Source organism: Panthera tigris, chromosome X, assembly GCF_018350195.1.
Source record: "Panthera tigris isolate Pti1 chromosome X, P.tigris_Pti1_mat1.1, whole genome shotgun sequence".
NCBI classification, from domain to species: Eukaryota; Metazoa; Chordata; class Mammalia; order Carnivora; family Felidae; genus Panthera; species Panthera tigris.
This window is the reverse complement of record NC_056677.1, coordinates 126,744,195-126,765,276: the sequence shown is the minus strand read 5'-3', so window position 1 is coordinate 126,765,276 and position 21,082 is coordinate 126,744,195. Positions and strand designations below refer to the sequence as shown.

General features: G+C 48.9%; 1 protein-coding gene across 2 annotated transcripts in view; it reads left to right on the top strand.

Moving 5' to 3' along the window:
• The window catches only part of MPP1 (membrane palmitoylated protein 1), a 29,367-nt gene that overhangs the window by 4,569 nt on the left and 3,716 nt on the right, over nt 1–21,082 (top strand). The window contains exons 1-9 of one of the 2 annotated variants that reach the window (XM_042974686.1): nt 8,062–8,127; nt 10,276–10,419; nt 10,591–10,669; nt 11,569–11,654; nt 15,771–15,839; nt 16,916–17,112; nt 18,520–18,626; nt 19,793–19,873; nt 20,527–20,607. In XM_042974686.1, the coding sequence (XP_042830620.1) occupies nt 10,300–10,419; nt 10,591–10,669; nt 11,569–11,654; nt 15,771–15,839; nt 16,916–17,112; nt 18,520–18,626; nt 19,793–19,873; nt 20,527–20,607 (820 nt within the window). In that variant the 5' untranslated portion in view covers nt 8,062–8,127; nt 10,276–10,299. Of the gene's footprint in view, nt 1–8,061; nt 8,128–10,275; nt 10,420–10,590; nt 10,670–11,568; nt 11,655–15,770; nt 15,840–16,915; nt 17,113–18,519; nt 18,627–19,792; nt 19,874–20,526; nt 20,608–21,082 lie in introns of those variants that run through there. The other variant, XM_042974685.1, reaches the window with a different exon arrangement.

The window sequence follows — 21,082 nt, the reverse complement described above, 5'->3', positions numbered from 1 at the left end:
GTTTTTCTGCCCCAAATTGGAAGCGGATCCTGCCCAGGCTGGAGTGGGTGTTTGCACCCCCCCCCCCACCATAGTCTGCCCTCTGGTGATGGCTTGCCTTCTTCGCCTGGCTTTCTAAGTCTCCATGTGAAAGCAGTTGGCAAAGAGCCTAACAGTAGGCTGAACAAATGTTTGTCCTCTCCTACGTTCACTGTCACTCTTAATCCGATTGTTTGGATGAAAAAACCAGCTTTAGTTGTCCCAGTTTTATTCCCCCCCCACTGGCCACCCCCCGACCTCCACCCCCGCCAAGTGCCAAGTTTGTTTTTCATCTCTTTTTAAATCCCAGCTTCCTTTGACCAGCTGCCTGTGCCCTTTGAACCCTGCTGCAGATGTTTCCTCCGAAGGGGCTTTCAGAGCAGCGGGGCATTAGCACTCCCACAGTTTGGATAATGAAAGGCCAAAAGGCTGCAGAGCAAAGGCCAGACATGGAGCCGTGGGTGGGTGTTTATGCCCCAATTTCTCCAGAATCCTAGCGGTGGAGCAGTCGTCTTTAACCGGAGCCGCTCCCACCATGCCCACCCTAGCCCTGGGGCCTCCCATGTGCACCAGAGAGGAGGGTGGTGATTTTTAAGCTTGAAGTGAACCCTGCAAAATGGAATCTAGCACGTTTGACTTTAGTATTTGTTCAACATGACTCGTGTCACCTAGCAATCGCATGGCAGTGGTGGTGACGGAGGGGGGTAGTAGTGGCCCCAAAAAAAGCAGCACGTGCCTTGGGAGTGATTCATGTCATCAGTGAGTGTTGAGCAAGCTCCCTAAATTAGAGCCAGGCAGAGTTCTAGGTGCCCGGGACCCAAGAGTGAGTAAAATGAAGACCCCTGCCTGTGTGGTACTTGTCTTGCAGCTTGAGGAGACAAAATAAACAGAAGGGACAGACAAATCTCTGTCTCAAAGTGGAATGTATTACCAGCTGTGGAAACAAGAAACGTTGGAGCAAATCAGGGACCAGGACACAAGCCTGCTCCGTGGCAGACGAGTGGATGACCCGGTGGGACAGGACTGCAATTTCATCGGTCAGTCTTGGGCACGTCCATTACCCTGAGGCGAAGGCAGCCTCCTTCCCTTTCTCCTGAGTTCAGTCTGGGCCAGTTGTGTAGCAGGAGGACTGCAACGCGGCCTCATCGGGCAGAACTTGTGTCTGAGTCCTGGTTCCTCTGTCTTTGCGTCCCACTGAAGAGCAGACCGCTCCTTGGTCTGCCCCTAGGACTTCCTGTCGTCTTCCCCTTCATCCCCCATAGATGCCATCCTCCTCACCATTCAGAAAGCCTTGGTGAAGCTCCATTTCAAAACTTGGTGAAGCTAGTTTTGAAGAAAGTTGAAACCTTGTTTTGAGTCCTTTGAGCACATACAGTCTAAGACCATCTTAAACTTGATGGAGGAAATCTTTCCATTTATCATTTATGTTGGATACATGAATTAATGAATGAATGAATGAACGAACAACTTGTCCTTATAGTCATGAGCTGCCAAGGGCAGAGACCATGACTTAACCATGTGGAGATCTGTACTTCATGGGGTCTCAGCCTCGCAGATTGAATTAAGAAGTCACCTTCACTCTGTGCGTGTGCGTGTGCATGTACAGACGTCAAATGTAAGTGTCTGTCTGTGTGTTGTTGCTCCTACAGTTGTCATGAGGAGACAGACACGAGGGCTGGTCAGAGGAATTTGCGACATGAGGTTGAGGAGTAGTGTAGGGAAGTTCCAAGGAAGACAGGCCCCGGGGAGTGTAGCGTGTGTCTCAGAAGGACAGGGCTGCTCAGTGACAAGTCTGTGGTGGAGAACATCGCACTTTGCTTTTAGAAGCCTTACTGTTGCAAGTTGGTTCTTTAGTTAGCACGTTCGACATTTCCGTTTATCTTCGTCATCGTTTGCAACTTCTGGGTGAGTGTGAGAGTGACTCTTAGTCATCTCGAAGAACATCTTGATGGATAAGCACATTTGAAAGACCAACCTTTGGGATGGCAGCTCTTGGACTTTTCTGACTGGAATGTGTTCTGCCTCTGGTAAGCTCTGCTGAGTCCTTAACTTAAAGGCTGACGCGTTCAAAAACGATCTTTGTAATATAGCTGAATAAGAACAATATGAGGTAAGTGCCAGTTTATCTGCCTGTTCTAGGTACACGACCGTGTAGGCTTCTTCCCCTTTCAAAGGTCAGTTTGTGTTCTCTGGACTAAGACTTTCTACTCTGTCGTCGCTTAGAGCGTTCTGCAGGGGCCACGGAGTCTGGAAACCGAGGTGAGTCATCGTAAGCAGTTTATTGGTGCTACATTACAGCACACAATAAAAGAACACGATCCGTGTTTCCTGACTTTATGGCCACCTGTAAACCACTGTGCTTAGCAACGTGCATAAATGGTAGCTGCTGATAAAGCCGTGGAATGATTGCCTGAGTTTAGTTTTCAGCCCCATGGGTAATAGTGGTAAAAAATCAATAAATGAGGGTCAAGGCAAGTCCTGGATTCTATTTTGGACTCGGAGGCCCGACATGTGAGATTGCAGCCCATCGTGTTTTCACCGCGGCCGTGGTCAGAGGGCCTTCGGTTCCTCACCCCCCACATCCCTCCTGTAACATGCAGGGTGAAAATGTACAGACAGCGCAGGCGATTAATTTGTGAAAGGGATTCTTCCTTCCAACTTGGCACTGCTTCTCCTCTGATTTGCTGAATCCACCTACTTGAAATATTTAATGTCTCACCCTGTTGTGTGGACTGTGGCAGCAGCTGTTCAGCTTTGAAGAGGCTTAACCACACCGTCCCAGGCCACCATGGGCCGTGCTTTGGGGACCTGTTTGATCACCGTGTATCGTGGCCTCTGACCTTCCTGTCCCAGAACACGAATGGGGATCCGAAGACCGATCGTGTACGCTGCATACTTGTCAAGGACCTGTCACCGGTACCCATTCTTCGGTACCAGGCTTTCTCAAGAGTTCTTTGGTTGCAGATGGGCGCTGCTTGCCTGCCACTTTGCTACTTATTTTATCCAAAGAAGTTCAGTTCTATCTACTGGGAGTTCAATCGTAGTACAGTATGAAAACCACGCAGTTGACATCGGTACAACGTATGCATATAGTTCTGTCCCATTTTGTCATGTGTGCATGTGTATAACCACCGCCTCCACCATCAAGGTGCAGAACCGCTCTGTCACCACATTGCTCCTCATTCTTACTGTCGCCCTGACCTTGGCAGCCACTGATCTGTTCTCCATCTCTATAATTTTTCATCTCAAAAATGTTATTTAGAGCTCCTGGGTGGCTCAGTCATTAAGCATCTGACTTTAGCTTAGGTCGTGATCTCATGCTTCATGAGTTCAAGCCCTGATTCCAGTGAGCATGTGCCCTTCTGGTGAGCCCCGCTTCTCTCTCTCCCTCTCTCCCTCTCTCCCTCTCTCCCTCTCTCCCTCCCCCTCTCCCTCCCCCTCCCCCTCCCCCTCTCCCTCTCCCTCTCCCTCTCCCTCTCCCTCTCTCTCTCCCTCTCCCTCTCTCTCCCTCTCTCCCCCTCATTCCCTTGTACCCCCCCCTCAAAAAAATGTTATGTAAATGGATTCATAGAATATGCAACCTTTTGAGATTGGCTTTTTTTTCACTCATCAGAGTGCCTTTGTTCCTTGTTGCTGAGACATGTTTCGTGGTACGGATGGGCCGCGGTCATCTGTTGAACGGCTTACCCAATTATAGGCCATTCTGGTTGTTCCCACATTTCGGCTATTAGGCATAAAGTTGTTATAAGGCTTCACATACAAGTTTTGTGTGAACATTTCTCTAGGGGTGACATGGCTGGGTTGTAAGGTGGTTGTTTCATTTAAAAACATTTTTTTTTAATTTTTAAATTTTATCTTATTTTATTATGTCTTGTGGGTTTTTTAAGAAAGTCCCTAACTCTCTTGTGAAATGGCCGTGCGATTTTACACTCCCATCAGCAAGGATGAGAGATTCCGTTCTCTGCATCCTCACAGGCATTTAGTGTCGTCTGTGTTTTATGTTAGCTCATCCCTTGCCGTTCCTCCTTATTTATCTTCCTTAGTGAAATATTTCTTCCTGTCTTTGGCCCTTTTAGGGGAAAGGGTAGCAAGTAATTTGTGATTGTTTTAAACAACTACACCCAGGCCTCGTGCAGTGCTGCCAGCATCGGGTGCGGTCCTGCGCCCCGGGTGTGCGCACCCCAGGCCCGTGGTGGCGGAAGCTTTCCCCTTGCCTTCATGGTTTGCCGTGAGCCCGCCTCATCCCCGAAAGACAGAAACACGCCGTCATTTCTCCGCTACGACTTTCGTGGTCCCGTTGGCACTGCTGGATGTACCTTCTTCTCGGCTCGGGTTTGCCTCTCTGCACCGTGGCCATCACCGCGTCCCCGCGGCAGCGGCGGGGAGTCTGGTCGGGCGTCCCTCGGTCTCCTCCGTAGAGATGATGCACGGAGTTTTGGCTCCTGTGTGGTCAGCACGGTTGATCACGGCTGCTACCGAAAGACCCACGGAAGCCTGGAATTTCGCACCGGGGCACCTGCCGTGTCCTCTCTTCCACATCTTGAATGTTCCAGAACGGGATGCTTTGACCATTTTTTAATTAGATTGTTTTTTTAGTTTTTCTTAATATTCCAGTTACCATACAGTGCAATGTTAGCTTCAGGTATACAATATAGTGATCCTACACTTCCGTACGACAGCCGGTGCTCCTCATAAGCCCTCCTTCATCCCCATCACCTGTCTCACCCATCCCCCACATCCCCTCTGGGAACCATCAGTCTTCTCTATAGGGTTTTTTTCTTCAAGTTTTTAATTAACTAATTTTATTTTCTCTTTTTAGAGAATGCAAGCAGGGGAGAGGGGTGGAGTGAGGGAGCGAGGCGGGGAGAGAGAGAGAGAGAGAGAGAGAGAGAGAAAGAAAGAAGCAGGCTCCACACTCAGCCCAGAGTCCAATGTGGGGCTCAAACCCATGACCGTGAAATCATGACCTGAGCCGACATCAAGAGTCAGACTCTCAACTGACTGAGCCATGCAGGCACCCCTCAACTTTTTTATTTGAATTCCAGTTAGTTAAAGTTTTATAGTTTTCCACTTTACATTCAAGTCCCTGAGCCACTGTAAGGTGTAAGGTCAGTGTGGTGTGTCTGTTTTTGTCCCCGTGTGTCTGATTGCTCCCACACCGTTTGTTGAAAACACTGCCTTTCCTCCATGGAGTTGTTTTTGTGCCTTTGTGAGAATCACCTGGGCATATCTTCATGGGTCTGTTGATCTCTGTGTCTATATCACACAGTCTTCATTGCTTGTAACCATGTACATCTTGAAACTGTGTAGGGGCACCTGGGTAGCTCCATTGGTTAAGCATCTGACTTCGACTCAGGTCATGATCTCACGTTTTATGAGTTTGAGCCCCGAGTCGGGCTCTGTGCTGACAGCTCAGAGCCCGGAACCTACTTCAGATTCTGTGTCTCTATCTCTCTCTCTCTCTCTCTCTCTCTCTGCCCCTCCGCGGCTTGTACTCTGTCTCTCTCTCAAAAATAAGCAAACATTAAAAAAAAGAAAGAAACTGTGTAGACGGACTCCTTTTTTCTTACTTTTAAAATTGTTTTTAGCTGTTCCAGGGCCTGTGCCTTTGTATCACATACATGATTTTTTAAAAAGTCACCCTGGGACACCTGGGTGGCTCAGTCAAACGTCCAACTCTTGATCTTGGCTCAGCTCATGATCTCACGGTTCATGAGTTTGAGCCCCACATCGGGCTCTGAGCTAACAGTGTGGAGCCTGCTTGGGATTCTCTCTCTCCCTCTCCGTCGGTGCTTACCCGACTTGCATTCCCTCTCTGTCTCAGTCTCTGTCTCTCAAAATAAATTTAAAAAGTTAAAATATTTTTTTAAAAAGTCACCCAGAACTGGGTTTACTGTAACCTCAATGGATCAAAAAGTTAAAATATTTTTTTAAAAAGTCACCCAGAACTGGGTTTACTATAACCTCAATGGATCAGGTGCATGAAGCCGCTGTGTGTAACACACATACCACCTCAGGCGCAGGGGAGCGGGCAGGTGACCCTGGCTTGCGAGCAGGGAGCGGCCCAGGGAACGTGTGCCCAAGTGCGGCCGCTCAGCTCGGCTCAGCCTCGCAGGTGTGGGTGCAGGCTGAATGGCACCAGGCCTGGCGGAGTGTGGGGAGAGAGCTTGGCGTCCTTTGGTTTTTACTAAACAGAAGCGTGTAGTCAGAAACAAAGAGCTGTACAGGTGTGATTTCTGCTTTAAATTCTACCATCATTTCTTCACTTACTGTCGTACTCACGGTGGAGACCATTCTTGACTCCTTGCTTCAGAGGCAATGAGGTCAGTGGCCCCTTCCCTTCATTTCCATCCCCCTCTCCTTCCACTGTGATGTCCACACCCCCCACGTGCTCCTTCACCACGACTGCCTCATGCCTTCCCTTTCAGCAGGTTCCAAGGAGGGAAAGTTCGTAAACGGTGTTGACTTTATGGCTGACCGCTGGCCCAGAAGCCCTGTCCCACTTGTCCGTGACGTCGTCTGGGAGGCCAGATGCTGGGCTCGCTGGGCCGGCTCTGCTGTGGCCTGGGACAGCCATACCGAGTGGCCCTGGCTGACAAGACATGGACACCTGTCCTCCGGCCTGGCCCTTCATCCTTCTTCCCGCTTCGGAAGTGGCGCTGAAAAGGCCACATTGGCTGCTCTTCGGGAGCTCTTGTCACTTTAATTCTCGCGTCTGTCGTTCTCTGTAGGGGACCCAGAGCCCGGCCTGCTGTGCTCCTGCCGGAGGCGCGGTCCTCCCAGGGGACCCTAGAGCCTGGCCTGCTGTGCTCCTGCCGGAGGCGCGGTCCTCCCAAGCCTACGCTGCCGACATGCGTGCCCCGGGCCCTGCTGTCCTGACTCTGCTCAATCTGCGACCATCTCCCTGTCTGCTTCCTGTCTTGTAGAAAGTTACTGAAATCTCTCATCCCTGATGACTTCCCTCCTCCCTTGCCCCCTTTGCTTTCATTTACACAGGGTCCTAGATACTCAGGCTGCCAACATGAACCTGAGTCACAGTCACTCGGGAAAACTTGAGCTTGCCAGAATAGAAAGCACTGTGTTTTGTAGAGCTTTTGGGAACAGTAGGTTTTCATTTGCCTGTGTAGAAATTAATTACAAATGAAGGGATGCACAAGGGTGCCTGGGTGGCATGTGACTCTGGATCTTGGCTCAGGTCACGATCTCATGGCCTGTGGGATTGAGCCCTGTCTCGGGCTTCACGCTGGTGGTGTGGGACCTGCTTGGGATTCTCTCCTCCCTCTGTTTGCCCCTCCCCTGCCTGCGTGTGGTCTCTCTCTTTCTCTCTTTCTCTCTCTCTCTCTCAAAAAAAAAAACAAACCAGAAATGAGGGATGCACAAAATTTTGAACACTGACCATTTTCTTTAGCAGCGTGTCAAGTCTGTTACAATCCTCATTTTGCACGTGAGGAAACTAAAGCTCAAAGGGGTCAAGAAACTTGCCTCAAGTTACCCGGCTGTTTGTTAAAAGACTCAGGGACTCCGATCCAGTTTGTGTAATTCTGTGAAAGGTATGTCACGTTTGCAGCAATTGCTGTTGTTTATGTCTGTCTCCAACACAGCTCGTACATTTATAAGCACATATGAATATATTCATTGTGTTCACTGTGCTGATGATAGCATACCTTTCATCTCTCTGGTTTTTTTAGTGAATAATATGTCTTTAGGATTAACCTTGGAACCTCCTTTTCATTGCTACGTACTGTGTGCACTGTTAACCGTACGTGCCGTGCGCACTGTTGACTGTGTTGTTAACCATGGCCTGGAGAGTTCTGCACTCCCGGGTGTCATAAGTCCATATGTTTTCTAAATACCAGCCTATCATCCCCAATTCTGTTTGAATAGCGGTGATGAGTCTGTGGCCACGCCGCCCCGGATGCGCCGATCTCGTCCCAGCAGTGGTGCTGAAGGGTCATATGACATAGAGGTCATGTGAGCTTTTTGAAGTTTCAGTTGCTACACAGGCAGTTTCTCTTTCTCAGCACTTCCGTCTTTCGAGGCCCCCCAGTAAATAACACTCCTTCAAGCCTCACCATCTCATCGGAGTTTCTGATGACCTCTTAGGATGAGGTAAATTAAAATTAAAATATCAGGGGTGCCTGGGTGGCTCAGTGGGCTGAGCGTCTGACTCTTGACTTCGGCTCAGGTCATGATCTCACTGTTCGTGAGTTCGAGCTCCAAGTTGGGCCCCATGCTGACAGTGCAGAGCCTGCTTGGGATGCTCTCTCTCCCTCTCTCTGCCCTAACCCTGCGTGTGCTCTCTCTCTCTCTCTCTGTCTCTCTCTCTCTCTCTGTCTCTCTCTCTGTCTCTCTCTCTCTCAAAATAAATAAATTTAGGTTCAATTATAAAGATTAAATTAACATACCATCCACAAGCCTGTCCCCTCTGATCTTCTAGCCCTTTTCCCCCCGGGGCCTGGGCCCAGGAGGAAGTGAGTGAATGAGTCTCCATCTGGATGGAGACACTCCCACCGGGGGATATTTCTGCTTCTGCTACCCCACAAACTGGATGACGAGGCATGCCCCTCACACCACCCCCATCTCGGGAAAATCTCCGTTAGTATCTCTGAAGGGCCCCCCAGGTGTAGCTGGCATGTTTTTGCTCTATAGTCAATTGGCCCTTTTGTAAACCAAGCTCAGGCCTGTCCCTCCTCCTCTAGCTGGCCATGCTGTTTTTGATTTACTGTTTCATCTGGGGTGGGTGGAGGGCACCGTCGGAGGTTTCCACTTGACCTTCCCCACTGTCACATGTCTTAACCGCAAGTTCTGGGCCACTTCAACATTAGCAGATTAGACACCTGAGGAAGAAGCAGCAAAGGAGGCTGAGAGATTCACCCACGTTGCACACTCGCTGCTGTGTGGTATCAGTAATGGCTACGTGCGTCCATTCATCCTACCGTTAATGGACTTGGGAGGTCCTTCCAGATTCGGGCTTTTAAGAATAGTGCCGCTCTGAGAAGGGAACACCACCATTTCTGTGGGATTCCTGCCAAAAATGTACGACCTCAACCCAATTATGAGAAAACACGGGGCAGAACCAAAACTGAGAGCCTACAAAACAATAGGCCTGTCCTCTTAAAAAATGTTAAGGTCACGAAAGACCGAGAAAGACTGAGGAGCTTTTCCAAGTTAAGGGACGCCAAAGCTTGTGCAAACTGAATGCGGTGCACGGTTCTGGCTCCTGGTCTGGGGAAGAATATATGTAGCCGTAAAAGACATTATTGGGACAGCTGATAAAATTTTAATAGAAACTGAGGACCCGGTGTAGTATTGTATCAGTGCTAAATTTGCGTTTTTCAGAAAGTTTTTGTTCTTAGACAAACCTTTATGGGTTAAGGAGCATGGTATCTTCAGATTATGGTCAAATGGTTCAAAAAATTGTACAGCATTTTTTTTTTTTTTTTACAAAATAATGCTATGATGACATCACTGTCCACATCTTTTGGTGCCCGTGGCATGTGGCCACACATCTGTGTTGAAAGGTTCGGACACGGACCACGTGTCTGCACTTTCTATTCCATTCCATTGGTCCGTTGTCTGTCCTCCTGCCGATGCCACGCTGAGTGCCTTACTGTCTGGTGGCACCAGTCATCTGGCTTTGCTGTTGTCAAGATGGGGGGAACGGGGTCACAGTGGAGGTGTCATCATGGGATGGCAGGAGGGGTGGCGGCAACCTCACGTAGAGGGACCCCTCAGGTTAAGCGGTATCGTCGTAGGCCGAGGGCTAAGCCTAATTCTCTAGTCCCGATAGAACTTCCTGTTTGTAGCCAAAGAGATGATTTGTGAGAGGCTGATGCTAACGCGAATCATCCTTACTGCAGCCTGACGCAAAGCATCAGGCTGTTTGAACGAATCCCACCTCGGGTCTTCGCTATAGACACCATGGGTGCACAGCCCTCCCCGCCGCCTCGGTGGCGGTGTGCCTTAGAAATCAGAATTTTGTGAATTGTATTACACCTCATTACAGCCCCAGCAGGGTCCTGGGCAGCACCCTGGGCATTAAACACCTTAACGCGTCTGCAGCCGACCAGATGAGCACGTCTGTTAAGTCGGATGATAGCATTTACAAATAGCCTCGCGTCACTCCAGGTGAGGGACACCAAGCTTATGCAATAACCATTGGTTTGCGGAGCCCTTTGGATTGTAGAGTTGCAGTTCCAGAGTGATGGTGGGCCTTCACCGCTGCTGACTTGACGCATTGTTGTTTTGACCCGACAGGCTGCGTCGCATCAGGCGAGCGCCATGACCGAGGACATGTACACCAACGGTTGCGCTGCCCCAGGCAGCCCTGCCCAGGCCAAGGGGCAGGACGTGAGGAAGGTGCGACTCATCCAGTTCGAGAAGGTCACAGAAGAGCCCATGGTAATCCCTTGTCCTGTTCTAGCGCACTGCTTACTCTCGACCCCTTGAGCCCCCAGGCCACAAGAGGACGATGAACGATCTTCCTCTGCAGAGATCCTCCTAAATCATCCTACGGATAAGCTCAGAAAGAGCTGCAAATAAAGCTTGCTGTCCCCTGTGTCCTCCTTGCAGGGAATCACCCTGAAGCTGAATGACAAGCAGTCCTGTACGGTGGCCAGGATTCTTCACGGTGGCATGATTCACAGGCAAGGTAACCATGGGGGCCCTGGGCAGTGCTTCAGTCAGAGAACCATCGACATGCCAGTCAGTGCTGGGGGGCTGGAGGCTTACAGCCTTTACAGTGGGTAGCGTGCGTGTGTATGTGTGTGTGTGAGACAGGAGATTTTTTTGTGGCTTAATAACTGGCTCTTTAACTGTGTTATAAGACCTTTGTATGAATTGCCCAGTGCCACTGTCTCTCCCTCTGAGCATTCTTGCACACCTCTTTACGCCAGTACTTTTCCACCCAATATTTGACCGGTTAACTACATGCAGCCCATTGCATTGCACTGCGAAAATAGAATTTAGACAAATAATCATAAGTAACCATTGTGTCTCTTTAATGTGAAGGTGCCGTCAGTTTTCAGATGCATCATTGAGTCAAAGCTATTTGGGAGGTTGGTGAGAGAACATTAAAATATGACCTGTTTTTAGTAGCGGATGATAACCTGTATTTGCCCACCTGATTCATCCCACGCTTTGAACCCTACCTTTTTCTGTTCAGTTAGAACTTTTGTTTTGTATCTAGGGTGACACAAATATTGGTAATTACTCTTCACATAGAATCTAACCGTTGATGAACTTTACCATTAGGTAGAACAACAAAGAAACATTAAACTTGCTGTGGATGAAGTGCTTTTGTTTGGCTTGACCAGGGAGGACGAGGTCATACTAAACTGTCAAGTGCTTGCCTTGATACGTCCCTCAAGGGACTCAAAAGAACCATTCCCTTCCCGCATCCTTGAATATTCTCAACCCTGAGTGTTTTACACAGTCTGTTGTAGAACAATGCTGTAGGTCGTGGTTTCTTTTCTGCGGTATCTTGAGTTATATTGACAGCTCTTGTTTTAATGTTTATTCCTTGCGGACTGATTTTTCATTTCGTGGTAGGCTCCCTTCACGTCGGGGATGAGATCCTGGAAATCAATGGCACAAACGTGACTAATCACTCAGTAGATCAGCTGCAGAAGGCGATGGTGGGTATAGTCTCTGCCGTTGTCTTTGTGAAGTGTGGAACCACATTGGTGTCTGCATACATGAGTTTATTGTCAAGTCTTTGTACTCCTTGAGGGGACTCGTACCACCGCTGGTCTTTATTCTGTGCAACAAATGACAGTTCTTTGCTTTCATTTAGTAACTTTCTAAACCAAGGCAAATAACCCCGAGTGTCTATCTAGAAAGAACACTGGAGTGGGTGTCAGAAAGCTTTGGTCTTTGATGGCAGCTCTGAAATCCTGCTCTACTTTATTCTAGCCATGATTTTGAGCAGGTAAATTAACCTAAGTCATCTGTAAAATGAAGATAGGAATCCCTATTCGTGGATTTGTTTTCTTTAAAAAAAAAACACTTTTAAATGTTTTTTATTTTTGAGAGAGAGAGTGAGAGCATGAGAAGGAGAGGAGCAGAGAGAGGGGAGACACAGAATCCGCAGCAGACTTCAGGCTCTGAGCTGTCAGTACAGAGCCCGACACGGGGCTCAAACCCACAAACCGTGAGATCATGACCCGAGCTGAAGTCGGACGCCCAACCGACTGAGCCACCCAGGTGCCCCATCATGGATTTGTTATAAACGGTGGATGGGATATTATAAATGAAAAGTTGAGGGGCATCTGGCTGGCCCAGTGAGAAGAGCATGTGACTCTTAAATTTAGAGTTATGAGTTTGAGCCCCACGTTGGGCATAGACGTTACTTTTTTTTTTTAATTTTTTTTTTAACGTTTATTTTTGAGAGAGAGACAGAGCATGAATGGGGGAGGGTCAGAGAGAGGGAGACACAGAATCCGAAGCAGGCTTCAGGCTCGGAGCTGTCAGCACAGAGCCCGACACGGGGCTCGAACTCACGGACTGCGAGATCATGACCTGAGCCGAAGTCGGCCGCTTAACCGACTGAGCCACCCAGGCGCCCCACACATTACTTTAAAAAAACAAAAATCGGGGGGCGCCTGGGTGGCTCAGTCGGTTGAGTGTCCGACTTCAGCTCAGGTCATGATCTCACATTCCGTGAGTTCGAGCCCCGCATCGGGCTCTGTGCTGACAGCTCGGAGCCTGGAGCCTGCTTCGGATTCTGGGTCTCCCTCTCTCTCTGACCCTCCCCTGCTCAGGCTGTGTCTCTCTCTGTCTCAAGAAAATAAATAAAAACATTAAAACAAAAATTTAAAAAAGCCCTCACTTGGACTTCTGCTTCTGACTAAATGAAGTAACAGGGAGCAAATTTACCCAGATCCTAATGACAGAACTTCACAATACTTGAAGCAAAAACTGGTGGAGCTGCAAGGAGGAAAAGGCAGATCCAGAATCTGTCCCAGGTCTCAGTCTCTCTCTTTTTAATTTTTTAATGTTTTTATTAATTTTTGAGAGCGTACGCACGTGAGTGGAGGAGGGGCAGAGAGAGAGGGAGACACAGAATCCGAAGCAGGCTCCAGGCTCCGAGCTGTCAGCACGGAGCCTGATGTGGGGCTCAAACTCACAAGAGATCTCTCGACCCATAAAACATAGAAGATATGGTGTCTGCCCACAATGAAATTGAATTAGAAATCAAAAACAGGTATCTGGAAATCCCTAAATACTTAGACATTAAATAAGACACTTGTAAATAACCCATAGGCTACAGAAGAAATCACAAGGGAAATTAGAAAGTACCTTGAAGCAAATAAAAATGAAAACACAGCATATCCAATTCTGTAGAACGCTGATTGAGCTGTACTGGGGTAGAAGTTTGGATCACAAAACACTTTTCTTAAAAAACAAGAAAGTTCACAATCTGTGTTCTGAGATTCTACCTTAAGAAACTGGAAAAAGGCAAACCAATCCAAAGCCAGGAGAAAAAAAGAAATTATTAAACAGTCAGAAATAGATTGGACAGGACCTTGACAAAAGAATGTGGAAGACGAAGGGGGTTATAAAAAGTATCTGTAACTAGATTACTTGTAATTGTGTGTGTGTGTGTGTGTGTGTGTGTACACGTACACATTATGAGCTAATTGGAGGATGTGAGGGAACCAGTTCATTACTCTGGAACGTGGTAAACACGGACAGAGAATGATGCCTTTGTCCCTCTGTTCCCTGTATGAACTCTACCGCTGGGTAACTCACAGTCCATAAGGGGACAGTATTCCAGCTAGTTCACCAAGTGATGGTTAGAACAGCACCATTTGGCAAGTGCTAAGAAATGAGCGGACTGAGGAGGACCAGGTAGGTGAAGAGAGTCTAAAGAGACGGATCACCCACTTGCAGGGTGTGGACTTCATTTGGATCCTGACGCAGACACACAGGGGGAAAGCACGTGCCCACAGGCCCGTGGGGGGTAAGAATGCCACTGCCGTCCTGGGGCTGTAAATAGCCCCTTCATTCAGCGGTCTTCGGCACCCTGTGGGGCAGGCCACCTGCTTCCTGCTGGAACGCTGATCCGTGGGGCCCATTCACACGCTTGTCTCTCATATACGATGTCACCTGGGGCACCTTCCCGCCCAGAGGAAGCAGAACCGAGTGTCCCACGATGGGCAGCATGAGAAGGTTGATGTGTTTCCCCACGGGGCCTCCTCCACAAAGCAGGCTGCTCGGTGATTTGGCCTCATGGTGCTTCTCAGTAAGGCTGAGTGCACTGATTCCTGAGCCTGCGGTGACACGTAAAGCTTCAAAATTTGTGCTTCCTTTTGATGTGTGTAAATATAATTGACTACATAGAAGGTAATTTGTGCTATGTGGTGAAAGATCCCAGAAACAGTAGGCTTGGAAAAATATTTGTTGCACCTATGATAGGTAGAAAGTTAATAATTCTAACACTGTAAGAACTTCTGTGTTATAAAAAGACTCACAGCTTCTAAACTTCGCTATAAAAAGACTCACAACCAAACAGATAACTAGACAAAGGATATAAGAAAAAAAGCTTTTGAAAAGAGGTTTAACTTTATTTATGGTAATACAATTACAGAATGAAGCGACCATGAAATCCTCTCCACCTGTCAGATTGGCAGAATGTTAGCATAGAATTCTGGCAAGAATAGGGGGAAAGGGCCTCTCCTATATTCCTGGTGAGAGTGAAGTCGCTGTAATCTTTTGGAAGAGTAGTATGAGGACAGCTTTTAAAATGTTCTCACCCCTTAATTCTGCATTTCTACCATGGTATTTTATTCTATAAAAATCAAAATGCTTTGGGCACTTGGGTGGCTCAGTTGGTTGAGCATCTGACTTTGGCACAGGTCATGATCCCGTGGTTTGGGAGTTCGGGCCCCACAACAGGCTCTGTGCTGTCAGCTCAGAGCCTGGAGCCCGCATCAGATTCTGTGTCTCCCTCTCTCTCTCTGCCCCTACCCCACTCTCTTTCAGAAATAAATAAGCATTAAAAATTTTTTTAAATATCAAAATGCAGGGGCGCCTGGGTGGCTCAGTCGGTTAAACGGCCGACTTCGGCTCAGGTCATGATCTCGCGGTCCGTGAGTTCGAGCCCCGCGTCAGGCTCTGTGCTGACAGCTTAGAGCCTGAAGCCTGTTTCAGATTCTGCGTCTCCCTCTCTCTCTGACTCTCCCCCGTTCATGCTCTGTCTCTCTCTGTCTCAAAAATAAATAAACGTTAAAAAAAATATATCAAAATGCAAATCTAGAAGGATATATGTTCGAGGATGTCTATTGTAGCAGATTACAGTGACAAAAAAGATTGGCAGCAATTGACATGCCCAGTTGTTGTTAAAAACAAAAATACGTGCATGTGAATATGGACATATGTGTGTAAATATTTGGAAATGTTTTCTTTCGTGTGGAGAAAGGCATGGGTGTATGTGGGCCAGGGTTCATTTTAGGTTCATTTTAGGTTCTTCTGGGGACCTTTTGGGGTTGAGTGTAGGGAAGAGGGAAAATCCTTAGTTTTTTCTTCATTATTCTCTGTACGTCTCCAAGTTACACTGGCTTATGGGGCACACAAGACTTCTGTATTGAAGGAGGAATTGTCCTACAAAATTTCAAAGTGTGTGGTCAAAATGTGTGTTAGATAAAAACACTTTTTGGGACTTTGAGAGGGGAAGTGAGAGTTTTTGAAATCGCAGATCATCCAAGTTAGTTTCCTTACAGTTTTATTTCCCTGCTTTTTTTTTTTAATAGAAAGAAACCAAAGGAATGATCTCATTAAAAGTAATTCCCAACCAGCAGAATCGTCTTCCTGCACTACAGGTAGGTGACACCATTTTCTCTGTTGTGTTCTTTGAGATTCGGTTGAAGTGATGTGATTCTAAGTTCTCAGTATTTCACGACTGTAGCTGCCTGCTGCTCTCTGAACTAAATTAACATCCATTACAAACAAGCAGACCTTCTTTCTGAGTTGCTTGTTGTAACCGATGTGAAAGGAAAGGGTCATCTCCTTATTCCAAGAGAAGAATGGGCAAAGCAGATGAAGAGGTAATTCAGACGAGGAAAAATACAAATGGCTATTGAACACATGAGAAAATATCCAGTGTCACCAGTCATCAAAAAAACACAAAGTAAACTGTATGCAGTATAATTATTCACAGGCAAATTGGCAAATGTTTTTAAACACAGTGGTTAATGGTGCCAAAGGAAAGCGTCGGTAGTCGAGAGAAAGTGTTCAGATAGGGCCTTGGCATATGATGTTTTGTAAAGTTTCTGTCTCGGGTCATTTATGTTATTGTGGCATGATTTTCTTTTTTTAAAAATTTTTTAGTGTTTATTTTCTTTTTGAGAGAGAGAGACAGAGCGTGAGCAGGGGAGGGGCAGAGAGGGGAGGGGGACACAGAATCCAAAGCAGGCTCCAGGCTCTGAGCTGTCAGCACAGAGTACAACATAGGGCTTGAACCCGTGAACCATGAGGTCATGACCTGAGCCGAAGTCGGATGCTTATCCAAGTGAGACACCCAGGTGTCCCTGCAAATTGATTTTTATAGTTGCATGGTAATATATACAGTAGGTAGCCATATTTAACTAATTTCCCATTCTTGGAAAATTAGCTTGCTTCCAGTATTTCACTTTTGTAAATAATGCTGTGGTGACTTTTCCACACGTCGTAACTGACAACCTCTGCATAGAAGTGGATTGTGGGTACAAGGGGTATCAGCATTTGGCACATTCCTATTGTTAATTGATGGACTGAGGAAATGTGCATTTCAGATAGTAGCTGCGTTGTACTCTAAGACAGACGGATGGACAACTCAGACCAATAACCAGCTTCTGTGTCTCACCGTTGTCGCCTCCCTGTTGTCCCTGCAGTTCTGACCCTTTGCCTCATTTTGCAGATGTTCATGAGAGCGCAGTTTGACTATGACCCCAAAAAGGACCACCTGATCCCTTGCAAGGAGGCGGGGCTGAAGTTTGTCACCGGGGACATCATCAAGATAATCAACAAGGATGACAGTAACTGGTGGCAAGGGCGGGTGGAAGGTTCCTCCAAGGAGTCAGCAGGATTGATCCCTTCCCCTGAGCTGCAGGAATGGTGAGCTTTCATACAGGTGGAGTTGGCCACACGAATTATTAGCCGTTTCACAATTAGAGCAGCAAATGAAATACAGTGTTGACCCTGCATGGTATTGGCGAAAGGCCCAAATACATCAGCTGTGGCTTCTAGGCCATTCTCCGAGGTAGCACGGTGGGGATAACATGCAGGTCCTCCTCAGGAAGACTCAGTGGCACAGTGGTATTCACACGGGGGACCGTGCTGTGACGACACGTGCCATCAGTTTACTGGGTGCGACAAGTATTTCTTTTGAAAAGTGACATCGGAGGGAAGTATTGGAGTATTTATTTCTACGCCTACACTTGCGTGATACGGGGGCACAGTGTGCGGTGTGTTTCCATACTGCGGTGTGCTCGTCAGTGTTCAGAAAGCACCGCAGCCGAGAAAGCGAGCCGTTGCTGGGTGGTGCGTGCTGTCTGCTGACGGGCGCGGGCCCCAGGCTCCGGGTCACCTGTCTGAAGACAGCACCCAGTTCACGGTGCCCCACGCGGCGCGCTAGGCACTCCGCACACGCTGTGTCCCGCGGGCACAGTGGCCCTGTTCGTAGAGAACAGAGGCTCAGAGCTGGGTGCCGTGCAGACTCACACGGGAATGGCTTCTCAGGTCTCAGTCGCCTCCCATGCCTCTCTGGAGAGTTCTTTTGTGGGCATCCAAACACCTGGTGTTGCAAATGCGTGCAAGAGGGAGGGTCCCCCGCCTCTGCTGCCGCGTCACCCCTCAGTGCAGCCTGGCCAGGCCAGCCAGGCACCTTCCGCCTATTTCTCGTGGGGCCCTCAGGTTCAAGTGCAAGACTAAAAATGCAGCGTACCGGTTGGCTCATGCACATTTTCCCTCACCACCTCCCTACTGGTCTATACCCTACTCAGCACACACCCAGAGCCTTCTGCTCACAGAGGAGGGGTGGGGCGGGAGAGCAGGGAGCAGAGAGGCAGCTGAGGGGGTAACTGGCAGAGACAGAGAACAAGAGGCAGGGAGTGGATGTGAGAGACACACAGATTGGAGACAGAGATGACACACAGAGAGAGATGGGGGAAGCTGGGAGGGAGAGACAAGTGAGGGCTGAGAGACAGAGAGGACGAGGGACACACAGAGCGGTGTGAGAGAGGAAAAGGTCAAGGCCAGCACCAAGTTTTTGGCAGATTGGTCTGGAGGTTTGCTTTGTTTTTCAAGATTTTATTAAAGAATCTCCACACCCAACGTGGGGCTTGAATTCACAACCCCGGGATCAAGAGTCGCGTGCGCTACCTAATGAGCCAGCCAGGTGCCCTCGGTCTGGAGGTCTAATGAAGAAGGGGAAGGAGGTCCCCAAGCCCTGCTCTGGGAGAATGGCCCTGGGCCTTTTACACTGAGGTTCCATTGACTTTCTTCATCACTTTTTCCCGCCAGGCGAGTGGCCAGCGTGGCTCAGTCGGCTCCGAGTGAAGCCCCAAGCTGCAGTCCCTTTGGGAAGAAGAAGAAGTACAAAGACAAGTACCTGGCCAAGCACAGCTCCAGTAAGCTTCCCGGCATCCTCTCCGCGGGCTCCTGGCGGCACAGGGGGGCTGGCGTCCTGCACAGTGGACCATATGTTATACAGAAAGCATGCCGTGTCTTCTGGCTTTCTTGATTACAACACTCATCTTCCCGGTACATGTACAGGAAGGCTAGAGGTCTGCTCACACCTGCTCATGATCCAGACCTTTCTCACCAAGTCAGTGCCATCAGCCTGGCCCGCTCATGGTCTGAGCAACCCCAGAAAATAGCACGTTTTGCTGAGAACTCATTTTGCCTTCGCTTTTTACCTACCGTGGTAGGTAATAGACTGAAATTACCAATGGGTTCAAGCAGATTGTAGATAACAAACGAATCATAATCTACCATTCAACTCCCGCTGGGAGTGTTCAAAACAAAGACAGGAACGTGAGCAAATCACAGCCTGAAATCACTTCATGTGTCAGGAGCCTACATGGAAGGAGTAGAAGCTGTGGCCGGAGCACGGGTTGGGGGGGTGGGTGGCAGGAACGCAGGCTAAGCACGGAGACGGAGGGACTGTGTTTGCGCTCTGGGGTGTGTCTGTGGAGCTGGTGCGGGGCTTTGAGCCCGGGGTGGGGGATGGGATTAGCCGGTCTCTCTGGCAGCACTGAAGAATGGGGGATGGGAGAACTGGGAGGGACAGAGAGTCAAGATGAGACTCGGGTTTCCATCTCGAGTAGCCAGGTGGCATGTCCCAGGGGCATGAGGTAACAAACTAGGGACAAGAGAGAGGAAATAGGAGAATAATGGGGTCCAAAAAATAAGAAAGAATATTAGAGTCCAGAGAACTCAGTGACAGAGTCATGTCGAGTTGGGAAACCCAACAAATAGACCCACAGGCACGGCGTCCGTGACCCTGGCCGTCATTCTCTGCCAGCAGCCACTGTGCTTGTTCCCGACGGTGTCCTGGCTTGAACAGTGGCTTAGCGTCCCCCTCATCCCTTGCAGGGCCACTAAGTGTGGTTTGCCCCAAAGAGCACTGGGGCAGCTCGGGGCCTCACTGCTTCGATCGCGGCCCCTGCGGCCTGTGACCTACCAGAGTGCGACATCGGTGAAGCCAGGCCAGCATCCCGGGTCACTGGCCCCACGGCCGGGCCCGCTGCTCTCCCCGGCTGTGAAAGTGAACACCGCTTTTCTCTGTCTCTAGTTTTTGACCAGTTGGACGTCGTTTCCTACGAGGAAGTTGTTCGGCTCCCCGCGTTCAAGAGGAAGACCCTGGTGCTTATAGGTACCGTCTCGCTGTCCTCCCGCCCACGATGCTCTGCTGGCGACACTGCATGTCCCTCCTGGTGGTCCCACCCGCACTGTCTAGTGCAGCCCCACTCCAAAAAAAAAAGGCAGGGAGCAGGAAAAGGGGGGAGAAAAGCACCGCCTCTTGTGCTCTCCGAAGCCTTACGGGTATATCCCATGTGGATTCGCTTTACAAATGAAACGGATCCTTACAAGGTTTTCAGCAGCTCGCTTTACGTGGGTGGCTCGCCCCACTGTCTTTGGAGCTAACACAGTAGTTGCTTAGCCGATCTGTATTAGGGTTCTGGAGAAACTGCCGGGGAAAACAGTGCCTTCAATGCGGTTCCGTTGATTTCGGAGAGCTCGGCAAAGCGACATCTTTACGAAAGGGATGGAAAACCCCATGTGTTAGTTGGCTCCTCTGTGGCAACCAGTTAGCTTCTGAGTCCTGACCCCGAGCCCTGAAACGGAGCCTCCTCCCCTGACTGGGACGCGAGGGCCCGGAGCCCCGAGCCCTCCTGAGCCCACTTCACCCACGTCTCATCCCTCAACCTAGCCCCACGTTGGTTTTGGGGGAAAGAAGCAGAAGGCTTCGTGAGGAAAGAGCAGGCCACATTCTGTCTTCTCCAAGCTTCTGTCCTCCCTCCGCAGGAGCCAGCGGGGTCGGCCGCAGCCACATTAAGAGTGCCCTGCTCAGCCAGAACCCGGACAAGTTTGCGTACCCCGCCCCATGTGAGTACCCCGGGGGCCTTGCGGGCCGGGCAGGAGTGCCACTCTCGGTGTCCCGTGTGATTTTAAATGTTGATTAGAAAAACAAAGCACCATTTGGAAAGATAGAAGCATATATGTGTCATCGCTCTGGATAACTAACTGTGCCCCTGTTCTTTCCTGTGCTGTTTGCCTGCGTCACAGAAGTGGTAGAAAATCATTTTAAATATTGAAAATATCGACTATTACACACTGAGTATTTAAAAGAATCAAGAAGGTAATGTTATTGAAAACATATACTCCTCGGGGTTGTGGGCTTGAGCCCCATGTCAAGCGTAGAGCTTACTTAAAATCTTTACAACACATCTATTACTCTTTTCATTTTACTTTATATTATAAACATGTTCTCATGAGCTTAAACCGCAGTCCGTTGAGTGGCTACGCGGTAATTTCCTTAGCTAGCCCACTATTGCTTCACATCCGGGCTGCCTCTCATTCT